This window comes from Arachis ipaensis, chromosome B02, assembly GCF_000816755.2.
Source record: "Arachis ipaensis cultivar K30076 chromosome B02, Araip1.1, whole genome shotgun sequence".
In the NCBI taxonomy this organism is placed as follows: Eukaryota; Viridiplantae; Streptophyta; class Magnoliopsida; order Fabales; family Fabaceae; genus Arachis; species Arachis ipaensis.
Genome location: NC_029786.2, coordinates 92,693,406 through 92,710,909, shown reverse-complemented (window position 1 = coordinate 92,710,909; position 17,504 = coordinate 92,693,406). Strand labels below are relative to the sequence as shown.

Genomic DNA, 17,504 nt, shown 5'->3' with positions numbered 1-17,504 from the left:
GAGGGACATCGAGGGATAAAACCAGTTGGGTGAATAAAGATGAGTTACAGAGGATGTTTTCTGATTTTGGCATTGAGGACAAGGTCATTGTGGGGGAAGAGGATAGTTGATACAATCAATATCCCAAGCCAATCTCAGTAGCTAAATCTAACAAGAGAAGAAAAAGAGAGTAGTGACACTGGCCCAATTGTTAACAAAAGAGAGCGAAAAATACCATATTGGGCAAGAGACTATGTGATGGGTAAATGAACGAGAGAGCATTGTAATAATGGACAAAGTTTGTTAGGATCTGATGGAGATTTAAGAAAAAAGAAGGGATAGAGTGGGGGAGAAAAAATTTAGACAGTTAGTGAGTGGAGTCATCCATGACTCGAAGAAAGGAGAGTGATTTTCTGTTATTGTTTTCGGTTCATCAATTCCAATTCCATTTCATTCCAATTTTTTTATGTTAACTGATTTATATTTGTGAAATTATATTGTGCTCTAATATTTTTATGGTGAGATAGGCTTGGAGCATTGACTGTATCAAAAATTGTAAAATTTGGCCTTGAACTTGAAATAATAACAAGTTGTTTCTTCCCTTTCCAAACCAAACGCTTCCAACAAACACATATACTTTCCATCAAAATTTATTTAGATAATTCCACTCCACGATTTCTCTTTCATTTTACTTCATTTTCTCAGAAACTAAAAGCATCAACATCAACGAAATAAAAAAAATAAACCAAGCAGCCAAACCAAACATTTTGGCGTGACCGTTTTCGGTAAAAATGATGAGGTCCTCGACGCTGTTAATTATCAAAAAATCGTTCTTGTTGTAAAGAACGTGTGTGACTGCCGTGGCGGTAGGATTGTTGGGGACAAGTCCGCCGTGGACGGTGGAGCAAGATGGAAGGGTGTTGCAGTAGAAAATTTCGCTAATAAAGGAATATTTATTCATTTATGTATGAAGAAGTAACATCAATTTCAATGGACAGTAAATTGACAAAGTACTAAATGATGTGATAACAATAAATGAAGTCATAAAGGAATTAAGGAAAAAAAGATTCAGCTGCTTCTCAGCTACAACGAGCATCTATCAAGAGACCAGGAAGGGGAGGAAGAGGTTTAACAATTAGAAAAGGGAGTATAGCAAGGAGAAGAATAGAAGAATAGAAGGTTCAGAGAAGTTGTCATTTGATACAGGGGAAGAGAATTTACCACACACGCCTAAAGAGCATATCCTTGCAACCTCCTGTTAATAACCTTCTCTCTGGTACTACGCCTTAGTCCATGCTCATCCTGATCAATTGCCACGTGTCCTATATTTGTAACTAACTCAGTATTGTAATTTGTGACGCTCCCTTCATACATCTCCCCTTTTCATTAATAACCATAACATTACCCTCCTCTTCAACAACAACCTTGTTCTCAAGATTGAAAGTGGGATAAACATGTCGAAATTTGTCAGCTTCTTCCCATGTAACCTCAGCACCTGCACCTTGCCCCCACTGAACCTAAATTTTTTGCACTTCTTTCCCATCCTTTAAGATTTTTCTAGTAGCCAGCAGTTGATGAGGTTCAATGATGGGACCAAATTCAGTGGAGTGAAGTGACATTGGCAAGTAATGATCACGCAGCTCATCATGAAATCGCTTTAAGAAGGAGATGTGAAAAATATCATGAATTCTACCTTCTGCAGGTAGTGTCAAACAATATGCCACTGGGCTGAGCTTGTGACTGATTCGAAAGGGGCCAAAATAACGCATACTAAGTTTCTAGTTCTTTTGCAAGGCAGTTGAATGTTGCCTATAAGGTTGGAGTTTGACCAGGAGTAAGTTCCCCACTTCCAATTTCAAGTGCCTTCGATGCTTATCAACAAAGTGCTTCATAAATTGTTGTGAGCGAGTGAGATTACTTGAGCTGTTCAAGGAGTTGATCTCTAGCTTGTATCATATCCTACAAAGATTACTTATCATCTGGGCAGAATTCATACCGCACAAAGCGGGGAGGGTCCCAGCTATACAAGGCCTTAAAAGGCGACATTTTACTACTACTATGCACGCTGGTGTTGTACCAGAACTGGGCCCATGGAAGCATCTCAACCCATCTTCGTGGGTTGTCAAAATGGAAGCAACGTAAGTACATCTCCAAGGTCTTATTCACAACTTCACTTTGCCCATCCGTTTGAAGATGATAGGAAGAACTCATCGCAAGGCTTGTGCCTTGCATCTTGAAAAGTTGCTGCCAAAATCGACTAACAAAGGCCTTATCTCTACCCGAAATGATGGAACAGAAAAACCCATGGAGTTTAACAACATTTTTTATGAAAGCCTCAGCAATTGTTTTGCTACTAAAATCATGCTTGAGTGGAATAAAGTGAGCAAATTTGGTTAAACTATCTACAACAACCATAATCACCAAAAAACCAGCAGAGGGAGGTAAAGCAACAGTAAAATCCATACAAATGTCCTCCCAAACTCGCATAGGTATGGGAAGAGGCTGCAACAACCCCGCTGGAAGCTTCATCTCAGCCTTCGCCTGCTGACAAGTAGGACACGATAACACATAACTACGTATCTGACGTTACATGTGAGGCCAATAATAGGTTGCACAGATTTAATCCACTATTTTTGCCGATTAAATTCCCATAGTGGTCCCCCAGATTCAGCCCGTGCACCGATTTAGCTTCTGAAATTCTAATTGCACTATTTATGTCCTCCAGATTGCGATCCGGACAACATAATGGTCCTTCGGTGAAATTCCGACGTGACTCAGCAATGGCCTTGCTTATGTGGCACAGCCACTACCACATTGGGCATCAGAGTGTACATCTGACGTGGATTGTATTGTAAAATTCCTCAATGTAGTCCCTGTCTTCATTTTTAAACCCTAAAACTTCGTTGGCCTCCCCTCAATCTGGTTCTCTCCATCAACATCTCCTTCTGCATCTGTTGTGTACACCAATAGCTGTCCCTCGTGAAAGGAACTGGGAGCCATGTTGCAGGAAGCTCCAACCGGTCATCGTCGACGAAGAACTGGAGAGGAAGCACAACGCGAAGCAGGCAGGGGCGGGTTCCGGACTGGTGTGGCTGTGGTTGTCGCCCGGTGCTAAGGTGGTCAAGGACGGAGATGCATCCTAACAAGCCCTTCTTTGGTTGCCCCAACTATAATGTGAGTAAAGGTAACTGATTTGTAGTTGATTGACTTTTTTTTGGTTGATTTTTTTGGTTGTTTGCAGACAAGTGAAAAAACATGGTGTGGATTATTCATCTGGGCAGATTGTGTGCAAGAGGAGCTGCATGAAAGAGCTATTTCAAGAGATGATGATGGTGACAGGAAGATGAACTTTGCATGGCGGATGGGGAAGATGGAGGCAGACATTAGGAATATAAAATTCATTACTCAAGTTCTTGGGTTTGGGTTCTTAGTAGTTGTTGTTTTTGTAGGAATGGCGCTATTAAAGGGTTGAGAACATGTCAATGTAATGTAGTTCCCAAAGTAATGAATGAAAGTGTTTTGTGGTAACATCACAAGATTTTTGTAACTGATCTTAGTTTACTATAATATAATATCCTGTTAGATGAATAAAAAGTACATGTAAATAAGTAATAGAAAGGTTGATTCAAACCATGGATAGTATTAATTGATCTATACCAAAATATGGCAAACCATTCATAGTTTTAACACATTACAACCATAAGTAATTGAGCAATTAATATGACATATTTGATTAATAATCAACAAAATGAACCATTGTTTAGAGTGAGCACAGTCACAGTTTCTTTTTACAAAAAACAAACACTTGACAAGTGTAATGTCCTAATATTAAGTTTCACTTCTTCTGGGGGTGCTTAAATCCAGGAGTCGGCACAAACTTCAGAAAATTTGTGAATCGTGAGGCAGTGGCTGAACTCGCACCCTTCATTGGGTCCAGTGCTGTAGAGGGGGTTGTTGGTGGTGACCTTCTTCTAGTAGGTAGTTTGGCAGGTCTTGTGGCTGGTTTCCCTTTTACTTCAATGAACTACACAAAACACAAACCAAAAATGAAAACCAAAGTTCGTCACCCACTAAATCTTTTTCAGAGTTATTAGTCCATGAATTAAAAAGGTGTATTATAGAATTACTGTTGTACCCTTTGAGAATCTTCTGGTTCAGAACAAATTGGCTGTGACAGATCAATCTCTGAAGCTTGACCAATAGGAGCAGAATTGATTGCCGACGGGATGTTGTTTATAATATTAGCAGTAGCCGTAGCTGTACTAGTAGCAGCTGCAGTTGCAGTTGCAATGTCAGTTGCAGTGGCCTGGGTAGTTGCAGTTGCTTGGGCAGTAGCATTTTTAGGGTCTTTAGCAGCCTCCACAGCCTTTGCAGCAGCCGCAGCATCAACTGCAGCTTAAGCAGTGTCAGCTGCTCTTTTCTTTTCACACCATTTCTTAGTGTGACCTTTTTGCAAGCAGTACCTGCATGTGAAAGGCCGAAGTTATCTTTTCATGACTGTACCTGGCTTGGATTTCTTGCTAGAACTTGTACCTTCATCGGAGTGCTTCCTCCTCTTTGTTTGAAGGTTCCTTGGCTTCCTCTTGATTGGTGGTGCCAATGGCCTGTTATACTGACTTTGTTCCTAGAAGGCTTGGCCAGGTATAAGATTGATGTGGTACTTGTATGTTTCCTTGTAAGACTTCATGGTTATCAACTTATGGCAAAAATCCTCCGAGTGCTTGTTCACTCGGGCCAGTGCAGCACAAGCATGAACGCATGGAATCCCTACAAGTCCAATTTACAGCCAGCATAGGTTAAAACAAAATCATTTATAAGACAAGTGTAAAAGTCCATGAACAAAGGTAACTGGATGGGGGAAAAACAACCTGTTAACATCCAAAACTGGCAGATACATAATCTTTTCCTTAAGTCCACCATATGGTTTGTAGGACGCCCATGAACCTCAAACTTCTCATAACCAGTATCTCCAGACCATATAGCATACCAATTCCTGGACTCCTTCCTCACCTTTTCTAGCCTACTTTTGATTACCGGTGGTAACAGCCCCAGGTGATTATCCAACTTCACCTTGTTCTTAGCCATAGTCCTCATGAAAAACATCCTCACCTCTTCTAAAAGAGTAAGTATTGGCTTTCCCCTTACTTGCTTGATCTTTGAATTGAAAACCTCACAAGCGTTGTTGCAAATCGAGTCCAATTTGGGGTTGTGTCTGAACTGTGACCTCATCCATGCCTCCCTGGGCCACTTGTCAAGATACTTCCATGCGTCCTCGTTCATCCTCTTTATCCTATCCATGTATTCCTGAATAGCAAGAATTGAGAAAAGTGAAAAAAATCCATGTAAACTAACTCCACAACAAAATTATTGTCCTTCCATACCTTAAACTCTTGAAATGTAGTTGCTCTAGCATACTCTCATAATAGTCCCCTCAGCTCTAGGTCCTTCCACTGCTTGTTGAAATTTCGTCATAGATGCTAGACACAGAAACGGTGGCCCACATCAGGCATCACCGCTTTCATGGGAGGCAGTAATCCCTAAAGATAGCAAAGCATATGTTACCATAATAGTCCCTAAGTTTGATCATCGTTCACCATAATAGTCCCTATCATTGATAATCGTGAATCACTATAGTCCCTGAATTGCACCGTTCAGTATCTATCTAAGTTATAACAAACAGCATACCACAGAAGTATAGTAACTAATCAAACAATAATAAAAAAGGTATCATCAATCATAGAATTTTACTGCACTTTATGTACTAAACCAAGTTAACAAAGTTTTATACAATACAATTTAGGTGAGATTATAAAGGTTATGCTAGGGAATTACTTTTTGCATGTCAGAGATGATGTTCCACCCATGAGTCTTGTAGTCTCCAAGGTCTTCATGTAGCAACTCTAGAAACCACTTCCAATTCTCAAAGTTCTCTACTTTCACAACTGCCCACACAATAACGTATATATGATTATTAGTATCTTGTCCAACAGCCGAAAGAATTTGCCTCCCGAATACAGTTTTCAAAAAAGTCCTATCAAGTCCAATTCATGGACGACAGCCAGCCCTGAAACCTGACTTGCACCCACTCAAGCAGACATACATCCTCTCAAATATGACATCTCCACTAGGCTGTGGCTGTGTGCAAATCTGAACTGTGGATCCCGGGTTGGTCTTCAATAGGGTTTCACCATAGTCCCTAAGCATGGCATATTGCTCCTTCGCATCCCCATAAACTATATTCCTAGCATCACACAGTGCCCGTGATATAGAATTCCTATTGAGCGACAAGTCGTATTTCGTCTTGAAATAAGTTATAGCCTCACAGTTCCTGAAATTGGGATATTTCCTTAGTTTTTTCACCAACTTACCTGCAACCCAATTTCTATTTGCTGCCCTGTTCCTATCCTCTCTTGGACATGTGTGATCATTGAAGAATGTCTTCACTTGCCAGCAACTGTCTTCGTGGTCCCTTGATGCGTACACAACCCACTTGCAATCCTTCACCTTACATACTACCCTTACCCTTTTGCCGCTATTCTTCCTGAACCTCATCTGTCTCCCTTCTTGTATAGTAAACTCCCTCACTGCCTCTTTGAACTCCCACTTAGTATTGAACTTCATGCCAACTTCTAAATGCAATTTCCCAAACCTAGCACCCTGCCTAAACACCGGAAATACCTCATCCGAACTTTCTTCTCCAACCAGCTCATCCTCTGAATTAGGTGGTATTTTCATCTCCAAAGAGTGCCACGAATTGGCACCATCCGATTCTGACCCCGGATCAAACGCGTCATGGTTATCTGCCTTTTTCCCTCCCCCCACAAATCCGATGTCCATATCTTCATCAGAAACGTCTTGCACAAATCCATCATCATCAACACAGACCTTGGCCTTCCTTTTTTCCTTTCCAATCTCTACCTGACCTTCTTCCTTACATTGGATTTGTTGACTTTCTTCCTGTGTGAAGGAACAGTATATCCAATGCCCGATTCACCCGAACTATCATCCGGCTCTTGTGGCTTATACGCCTCGTCCTCAGCACTCTCGTAGCTGTCATGAGAGTATGAGTCACATGATAAAACAATATGGTCACCTCCATTTCCCTTTGCTTTTGAAAAACCTTTCCCTGAAGACCTCAGACAGTATCTCCTAGTTCTGGTGACATTGTTCTGTGTGGGTATGGGTTTGGGTTTGGGAACTGTCTTAGGCTTAGGTTTTGACTTAGACTTAGGCTGGGACTCCATTTTGGAATTCACATTAGTCTTCTTTGGTAATGCCTCTTTAGCTTGGGGCTTGTATGTTACCATGCTTAAACTTATCGGAGGGTCCTTCTCGGTGGTAGGTTTGACAGGGGGGTTTTCACCATCCTGGAATTCGACTTAGCTTGCTATCTAATATTCCTCACCTGGTCATCAATAGGCACAATAACATCCTGTCCTTGTACTATTTTAGGTTCTGAAATACCATGTTCAATCTAGACATTAGTGCAGAATTTATAACCACAAACTTACCGGCAAGTGCATCGGGTCGTACCAAGTAATACCTCAAGTGAGTTGAGGGTCGATCCCACGAGGATTGATGGATCAAGCAACAATGATTGAGTGATTGGCTTAGTTAGACAAGCAAAAAATAGTGTTTGAGAGTTCAAAAGCATTAAAAATAATTCAGAAATTTAATAAAGCAAGCAGTAAACAGGTTGTGAAATATGTATGGAGAAACAGTTAAGGCTTCAGAGATATCTAATTTTCCGGATTGACTTTTCTTACTAACTATTTTAATCATGCAACATTTAATTCATGGCAAACCATATGTGACTAGACCCTAATTCCTTAGACCTTTCTAGTCTCCTCTAACTTTCATCAACCGCCAATTCCTTGGTCAATTAATTCCAATTAGGGGGTGAAGTTTAATTCTAGTTATTATGCCACAAAAATCCTAATATAAGAGGATTATATGTCATGTATCCCGTTAAGTCCAGATAATTAGAAATTTAGGAGAATATGTTTTCAAGCTGTTGTTCAAGTAAAGAGCTTTTCCAAGTTATACAAGAACGCAATTAGAACAAGGGTCATACTTCCGTTCCACCCAAATTCATAAGATAAAGAACAAAAACAATTCTTGAAATATAAATCAGAACATGAATTAAAATAGAAAAATAATAATATCAATCCATACAATAGACAGAGCTCCTAACCTTAACAGTGGAGGTTTAGTTGCTCATGGTTCAGAGAGAAAATAAGGATTGTAAATTGGGCTGAGGTTGAATGAAAAGTGAACTAATGTTCCAATTGGAATCCCCTAAAAGAGAAGTTTCTTTTCTCTTTTATATCTAATCCTAATTAATTTAAAATCTATTTTCTAAAACTAAAATAATATCTTTTTCTATTTTAAAACAAAAATAAAGTTTAAATCAGAATTAAATGCAGCAATTAGCGTTTTCTGCATTTTCTGCACGTGGCGCATGTCACGCGTACGCGTCGATGGTCTTCTTCGCGTGTCACGCGTTGCTGTTCAACTTTGCTTTTCACGCGTACGCGTCAGGTACGCGCACGCGTCGCCATGGAAAGCTCCAAATCACGCGCACGCGTCAGGTACGCACACGCGTCGCCCTCGCTGGTCATCTCCTTTAATTCTTGTGCTCCTTCCATTTGTGCAAGCTTCCTCTCCATCCTCTTGTGCAAGCTTCCTCTCCATGCTCTAAGCCATTCTTGCCCTATATAGCCTTCTTCTCTTTTTCTACGGAAGCTCCATCAAATCCAACCAAATGCTACCTAAAATAAACAGAATTGCACAAGACTCAAACTAGCATCCATAGTGGCTAAAAGATAATTAATTCTTGATTAAACTCAACAAATTAAATACAAATTTACTAGGAAAAGATAGAAAAGATGCTCATGCATCAGACATCCACTACCCCATTGTTCTTTCCACCATGACAACACATCTCTCTCAACTCGTTATCAGAGTCTAAATGCCTCAAACCCACTTCCAGGCTCATCCCTAGGACATGCCACCAAATCTCCTTCATCGTCTCATAGCCTAGCTCTTTGAAGTAATTTCTCAGGTAGAATACATCCAACCTGTCCACATCCAGATCACCCAAATAGTGCTTATTGTCAGGATAGTATGTCCATCTCCCATCCTTACCCCTCTCAAAATTTCTCCCATGATGAAACATTATGTCTAACACTTTGGCGTCCATCTGCAACATAACAGAGGAAAAAATAAATTTAACATGCATGCAACATAAAAACAACAAATAACACCCACATTATACACCATCAGAGATTGTCCTCTGTTCTATTGAAAAGAAACATAGCATCCATTACTGGTTCAAACATATGAAAGACTAAAACCCTAACAACATATGGATTCTAACATAGACCAGACGCATCATGTTCAAGTAACCTTAACAATCGTCAGTCTGAGGAATGAAAAATGATCCAAAAATTTAAAAAAAAAAAATAAAATAAAATTTGTACCTTGAAGCTAGATTAAACAGTTCCTCAATCGTTGCTTCAATGGCTTTCCACGAACCTTCTCCGAAGTTCAGTGCAGCAATGTTAAGAAACCAGCGAGCAGGCAGCAGTGCCCTTACCTGTACCACTTTCTCCGGTTATGGAGGAGGAGACCAAGCGTTGAGAGAGATGAAAAAATATGGAGAATACGTAACGAATGCCAAACCCTTTACCCAAGCAACTATTACACTCACTGTGATCAAGACGACCACGTTTGGGCTTTCAAACGTTTTCCCCATGAAATGACATCATTTCGAATGTCCAACATGGCAGTGGCTGTGCCACATAAGTAAGGCCATCGTTGAGTCATGCCGGAATTTCACCGAAGGACCATTATGTTGCCCGGATCGCAATCTGGAGGACATAAATAGTGCAATTGGAATCTCAGGGGCTAAATCAGTGCACGAGATGAATCTGGGGGACCACTATGGGGATTTAGTCATTTTTGCCACACCAGAGTGCCTTCCCACTGCACTGTCATGATATTCTTTCAGAATTGAATTGATTAAGCTGCTGGTTTGGGGAATCACCACCTGGTCTCACCATAAGAGAATCCCATTTCTCAAAGCATAGTTCGCATCATTCGAGGAACCATCTCTGCATTGTTGCACAATGGCATTGAGTCTAGTATCCTGGGCAATTTCAGTTTTTAGCTGGTGCAACCAATCAGACTTTAGTGATGACCAAGCAACAAAACATGATCTAGAAAGGGCATTGACAGGAACATTATCCACTCTGAGCTTGTAGTGGATCTTGAAATCATATCCTAGCAGCTTGTGCAGCCACTTATGTTGCTCAGGAGTGTGCAGATTCTGCTCGAGTAGCACCTTAAGACTCTGTTGATCTGTGTGAATGATAAATTTCTTCCCCAATAGATCATGGCAGAATTTTGCAATGGCCTCGGTTATGGCATAAAATTCTCGTGTGTAAGCTGACTGGTTACGCATTGTGGCTGATAATTTCTTAGAAAAGAAATCAATGGGATGCCTGTTCTGTGTCAACACCGCACCCACGCCAGACCCGAAAGCATCAGTCTCAACTTCAAAAGGCAGCTCAAAATTTGGCAAAGCTAAGACTGGTTTGGTAGAGATAGCTCACTTGAGATTTTCAAAAGCCAATTCAGCTTGAGCATTCCAATTAAAATCATCATTTTTTGAGAAGATCAGTCCACGGAGGTGCAAGAGTAGCATACCCTTTAATGAAGCGACGGTAATACCCAATAAGACCAAAGAACCCTCGCAGTTACTTAAGGTTTTGTGGCTACTTTCAGCTGAGAACTGCCTAAACTTTATTAGTCTCCATGTGAAACCTACCCCCCGAAATTTTATGACCCAAATAATCCACTTCATGAGTACCAAACAAACATTTAGATAACTTTGCGCACAATTTTTTTCCCAGTGTAACACTTGAAGAATAGTTTCCAAGTGCCAAAAGTGTAGCTCCCAAGATGCGCTATAGACTAAAATGTCATAAAAAAAACAACACAAATTTCCTAATATACGAGCGAAACACATCATTCATGAGGCTTTGAAACGTGGCCGGCACATTTGTTAAAGCAAATGGCATCACAAGCCACTCATAAAGGCCTTGATGAGTCCAAAAAGCCATTTTGAAATTATCCTCAGGCTTAACCAATATTTGGTGATAGTCAGAGCGAATATCCAACTTAGAAAAGACATGAGCACCAAACAACTCATTTAATAATTCATCCACGGTCAGAATCAGAAAATTGTCTTTGATCGTAATATTGTTCAAAGCATGATAGTCAGTGCAAAATCTCCATGTCCCATCTTTCTTTCGCACCAGCAAGATTGGAGATGCAAAAGGGCTCTTGTTAGGCTAAATAATCCCTTCATCAAGCATTTCATGTACCATCAATTCAATTTAGCTTTTCTGGCTTTGAGGATACCGATATGGTCTTGCCTTCATAGGTTTTGCATCCTTAACTAAAGGAATGTAGTGGTCATGAGCCCGCTGTAGTGGTATGCCCGAAGGTTTAGCAAAGACATCAGCATACTTAGTTAATAACTGCATCAACTTAGGGTCCATAGAAGCTGGCAGTTGTAAGGGTGATTGGTTTTCCTCTACGAATTCCTTCAATTTCAAAGTAAACATTTCAGCTATAGCATCAGTGTTGAACAACCGTTTAATATGATGAAATTGAGCANAAAGCCGCATCATAATCTATGATATGGGCTCTCAAAGACTTCAGCCATGTAGTGCCAATGACCAAGTCACCTCCCGCCACATGCAGAACAAAAACATCAGGGATTATAACAATATAACCTGCTAGATCAACCTCTAAAGTCCCAATGCGACCTTCCACTGGCAGAACATCGAAATCACCAACCACCACCTTGAACTCTGGTGCCGGCTCCACCAGTAAGTTTAAAAACTTGGCAATACGAAACTGAATAAAACTATCGGAACTACCCCCATCAAGTAAGGCTTGAACCTCTAAGCCATTGATAAAGGCTTTAATCTGAATCATGGCTGGGCCTTCAGTACCATGCATCGTGTTATAGAATAAATGATGCTCTATGATATGTTGATCCAACCCCTGCAAGTTTGTGGTCTCATCCATAGACGCAACCGTTGGCTCTCCTGACACCGTTTCATCCCCCAATTCAAGTTGTAATGACATGAAGTGCCTATTGGTACAACGATAGCTCACTGAGAACTTCTCATCACACCAATAACATAACCCTTTTTCCCTTTTACTTTGGACTTCAGTCGGAGTAAGTTTTCGAGTGGAATTTCTGGTAGTGTTTGGTAGGGGTTGTTGTGGTGGTGTAGAAAGGAGTGAAGGAAATGATTGGCGTGCATTAGGTCACAGAGTAGCGACAACAGCTTGATTAGCAAACTGAGGGCGATAGGCAGCCGGCCCTGTAGTGTGATAGGGTTCGGAGGTAAATTTATCCTCATACAATCTTTCCAAAGTCACAGCACGCATCAGACTCGGAGGACACTGATCTTTCACTTCCCTTCGAATATCCTGCCTTAATCCTCTTATAAAATAATCCCTAAGGGCATCAGGCGGTTCAATCTAAGTACGATTAGCTAAAGCAACAAATTCGGAATAATACTTACTGTTCCATGTTGTTGAAGCTTGAAGAGCAATTCCCTAGGAGACTCGAACAATGAAGGTCTAAACTCGAGCTCAATTGCCCTCTTGAGTTGAGTCTAGGAACGAAAATGTGTCGTTCGCTGTGATAATTGAAACCATGGAATGGCCGATCCCGACATTTGAAGCGCTGCTAAACCCACCTATTCTTCATCAGGAACCCGGAAGAAATCGAAATATTGATCCATGGAGAAAATCCAACCCAAGGCATCACTCCCATCAAATTTTGGCAGATCAACATTCAACCTTCAGGGTTGCAATCCCGCGCGAAATGGCGGTTCCCCAGTTGAGCTCGCACCATGTGAGAACTCACGAGAAGGAGAGATGGAGCGGTGCGGATTGTGGAGCAGTTACGTAATAGAGGATTGAAGCGTATCAAATTTGAGATTCATAGCCTCAGAGGCTCTGGCCCTTTCTGCTCTATGTTCCTCCGCTGCCGATTCAATCATCTGGTAAAGTTTCTTAATATCCGCCTCCATGCCTTTCATTCTCGTGTTGTTTGCGACAGACATGGTCAATGAAAGCACCAATGAAAGGGTGTTGTAGTAGAAAATTTCACTAACAAAGGAATATTTATTCAATTATATATGAAGAAATAACAACAATTTCAATGGACAGTAAATTGACAAAGTACTAAATGATATGATAACAACAAATGAAGTCATAAAGGAATTAAGGAATAAAAGATCCAGCTGCTTTTCAGCTATAACGAGCATCCATCAAGAGATTTAGAAGGGGAGGAAGAAGTTTAACAATTAGGAAAGGGAGTAGCAAGAAAAAAAAATAGAAGAATAGAAAGTTCAGAGTAGTTATCATCAGATAAAAGAGAAGAGAATTTATCACACACGCCTAAAGAGTATATTCTTGCAACCTTCTATTAATAACCTTCTCTGTACGCTTTGGTCTCCGCTCATTGATCAATTACCACATGTCTCATATTTGTAACTAACTCAGTATTGCAATTTGTGAAGCTCCTTTCATTCATCTCCTCCTTTTCATTAATAACCATAACACAAGATTTCTTTTCTGAACTCCAACGAAACAGCTTGAAGCAACTAGAAGTGGGGCGCGGCAAACCTTCCGAAACTCAAAAGTCAAAGCTCGGAGACTTGTAAACGTTGGCGCATGAGAACACCAACGGCGCTGAGCCTTGAAGTCCAAGCAGGGAACATTGGCTTTCGGCTAAATCTGGACTAATATGCAAAAATCAATATTTATAAACTAACCCCTGAATTTTAGCTAATTTGTTTTATAACCTGATTATTTAAGGTCCTTAAAATACTTTCGCTACTGAAAAAATCTCCTTGTGCAAAACAGATGACTATGCCTTTGCAAAATATAGGAGGTGGATCCCTCATTCCCTCCAACCTAAAAGCAAAAGAAATTTCCAGAATAATAATTATGGCAGCAATCAATAATTAATGGGTAATGTTAGGTAGACAAAAAAAAAAGTTAGAACTTGTCTTATTTAACTTTTTTTAATTGTCATAACAATTAATGAATGTTAAATAAGACAAATTATAGTTATTTTTAGTTAATTTTCTTTGTCAAACATTTCCGTAATTAATAACTTGTCTTATTTTGGCTGTTATCTAGTCCAAATGTCCAATATTATACTATGTACGGTCTCAACTCTCAACTTCCCTTGCCGTACGTTGTAGGCTTCCCGTTTATCACAGACCACTGACAGCAGTTTCCAAGAGTTTATATTATATTTATATAACTTGAGAGTTTTCAATCTGATTAAAAATACTATATGCTTTGGAGTTTGGACACGTCGCTAGAGGTAACATGTTGCTTGAATACTCTTAGCTTGAGCATCACCTATGATCTATGATTTAATTTAAATAATTTCTAGTAAAACTTTGGAAACCAGAAAGCGTAGCGACGCAAAAGTAATACAATTTATATTTCAAATTAAGTGATTGATTGTAGGAGTCGATACATTATTATTAATAAGGAATTTTCTTTATGATTATTAATTAATGTAATAAAATACATTTCTATTGTTACGATCCAATTTTTAATCAACTTAAAAACGTCTTAAACTGGTTTATAAAGAACATAATTTAAATATATACACTTAAGATCCTGCATAAATTTTGTATTGATCTATTCAGATCTTCTTCATATTCTCCTCCAAACTTTATAAATAAAGAATTTACCATATATTCAAGATATATTATCTAATCATAAATCCTATACTTTTTAGACTGTTATTTATTTGAACGCTGAAATCTCTTGTATGTACACCCATTACATGAAAGAGACCTGCTACACATACAAGTCTTTTTGACATACAAGTTTATACAAGTTAATCCTAATTCAATAAAATTCACTTTTATAATGCAAGGAAGAAGAGGAAGAGTTTTGAATTATATAGAACTTATTAATACACATACATAAAAATTCTTAAACAATACAATATAAATAACTTGTATGGACTTGTATGTGTAAATAACTTGTATGTAGAGAATAATCCTACATGAAAATCTTAACCCAAAGCAATGAGATCTATTGCACCTACATGTCTCGATCTTACAATAAAAGGGAATCCTATCTCACAAAAATCTTAAAATGTTGTTAAGACAGATAATTTTAAGCTTTTGTCTTTTATTCTCTGCTAGAACGAAACAGAAAACATAAAAAAAGCATAGATTTTATTACAACAGATAATTATAGAACTACAAATATGTTCTGTGGTATACATAACAAAAGCTCTCTCTATTGCAAATGAAACTCCTAGCATGCTAGTTCTATATACAAAAAGTGGCCAAAACTGAATTGAATGATATATGATACATTATACAGCTAAATATGACAACATATTATACAACAGCAGCAGCGTTGTCTTCAACAGACAATATGGCGAGGTAATCAAATCCGATAGTTTATCTAAACTCAGTAGAGTTTACTGGTAAAATCATGAACTCGATTTGGATACCTAAACTCATAAACTCGTTCGAGTTTGAGTTTACGAGTGAAATCGAGAGTAGTTGATACCTTGATAATAGGTATTTAGACACAATCAACAAGCCATCATCAACAAACTTCTTGAGCTCCTATCCATCTTTCCCAGGACAACAAAAATCTAGGCAAATGGATCATAACAATCACACAACTCATGATGAGTTCCAGGGAAGTTCTTCCTTCTACTTCTACTTCTACTGGTTCTTCTGTAAAGTTTCACACATTCAAATCAAATCAAATCAACCCAAGTTTTGTTAGAAACTTCTTTACTGTTTCACGTCCCCATTGGATGTCGTTTTGCAAGACATTACCATCATCGTCATCATTATGTGTCTGGGGATTCGATCTTTCCTCCATCGACGGTGCTAGATGAAAATGCTGCTCATGTTCATTGTAATGGTGACGTGGCTCGTCCTTGATTGTTGCAATTATCTCTTGGGTTGCACCGTTGTTGGATCCTTGCTCCTTACTGAACTGAACAGTTTCAGATTAAGCACATGAAAAAGAAAATAAAATCAAGGATATATTAAAACTAGTCTTAACTCTTGAAGAATTTAACAGCTGCATCAATTTGAAGAATCCATGATTCTATATTGCCTTAAAGACATGATGCTTGTAGTCAATAGTTAAGAATTACTCACCAGTCACTTTAACTTTTTCGGGACACTCATAAATTAACATATCTGATACATTCATAAATGATTGTATCTAGATACAATCAATGATTTATGAATATAACAAGAAAGTTAAAACGACGATCAGTATGATATGAGAGTATTGTGTTTTAAGCATTGTTCATAACAGTCTGGCTCTTTGGCACTTCATGATGGTTAAGTTTAATCAACGCTAGAAGGTAAATTGATAACACGTTTTTTGTTTTCATTCTCTTCTCAGCATTCAGATGCCTTAGTGTTATATATATATATATGAGAAACAAGTTGATGCGCTATAGATTTGAATGAAAGAATTTCACTTCATTGATAAACAAAGACCACGATACAAACGAAATGGAATCAAAAGCAAAAACATAAAATAACTTGTCACTACTAAAGAAACAAAATCGAGCAATTCCCTACAAATGGTAGGAGATAGAGAAGCATCACACTCATCAAGCCATTACCTCTGGTTTATTCTGATCCATAGGCTCAAAAGCTTCACTTGAAGTTATCATGGTAGTCCTTTCTTGAACTTCATCATCCTTAGATTCAAAAGTTTCACTTGAAGTTTCCATTGTAATCCTTTCTTGAACGACAACATCAGGACCTTCTTCTTCAAAAGGCAACTCTAAACCAGGTACAAGAACAGGACCTCGTTCTAACTCGAATAATTTACTCTCCGTAACTGTTGCCTCCTGATTCATTAGTGGTTCAGCATTTCCATTGTCCACCAGATTATGCATTATACTTATATGTCCATTTGTGGAACCATCTGCAGATTGTTCATTCAGTTGAATATTGCTTAAATTGTTCTCATAGCTTGTATTGTTGCTGGAATCCTCAAAAGAACCTATGTTTTCTGCAACAATAGCCAATGGCATCTCCGTTGAGTAAGAAATACTATCACTGCTGGGTTTCTGCACCTCAGGTTCTTTCTGCACCTCAGGTTCTTCAGTAATTGGATTCTCTGCATCATGAGTTTGGCTTTGGTTAGCTTCAAGGTCTGATGCTTCGGACAAGCCGGAAACAAGTTCCTCTTTAGGAATATCTGAATTTTCAGCTAAATTAGATGTTTCTGAGACAACTTGAAGTTCCTCATCTGATTGAGCAATTTGATCTTCCTCTATTATTTCCTGAAGTTCAGCCTTCTCCCAATCCTCACTAACAATTATTCTATTCATATTTTCTGAAATGTTGATGATTCGATTCATGCCCGGTTGCCACACAATCTTCCCTGCTTTTCGTTTCAGTACAAAC

General features: G+C 39.0%; 1 protein-coding gene across 1 annotated transcript in view; it reads right to left on the bottom strand.

The window, feature by feature from the left end:
- LOC107625734 overlaps positions 15,258–17,504 on the bottom strand; it is a gene marked incomplete in the record, with an annotated part of 3,801 nt that continues 1,554 nt past the window's right edge. The window contains 2 exon segments of the mRNA XM_016328438.2: positions 15,258–16,065; positions 16,712–17,504. Of these exon segments, the coding sequence (XP_016183924.1) occupies positions 15,826–16,065; positions 16,712–17,504 (1,033 nt within the window).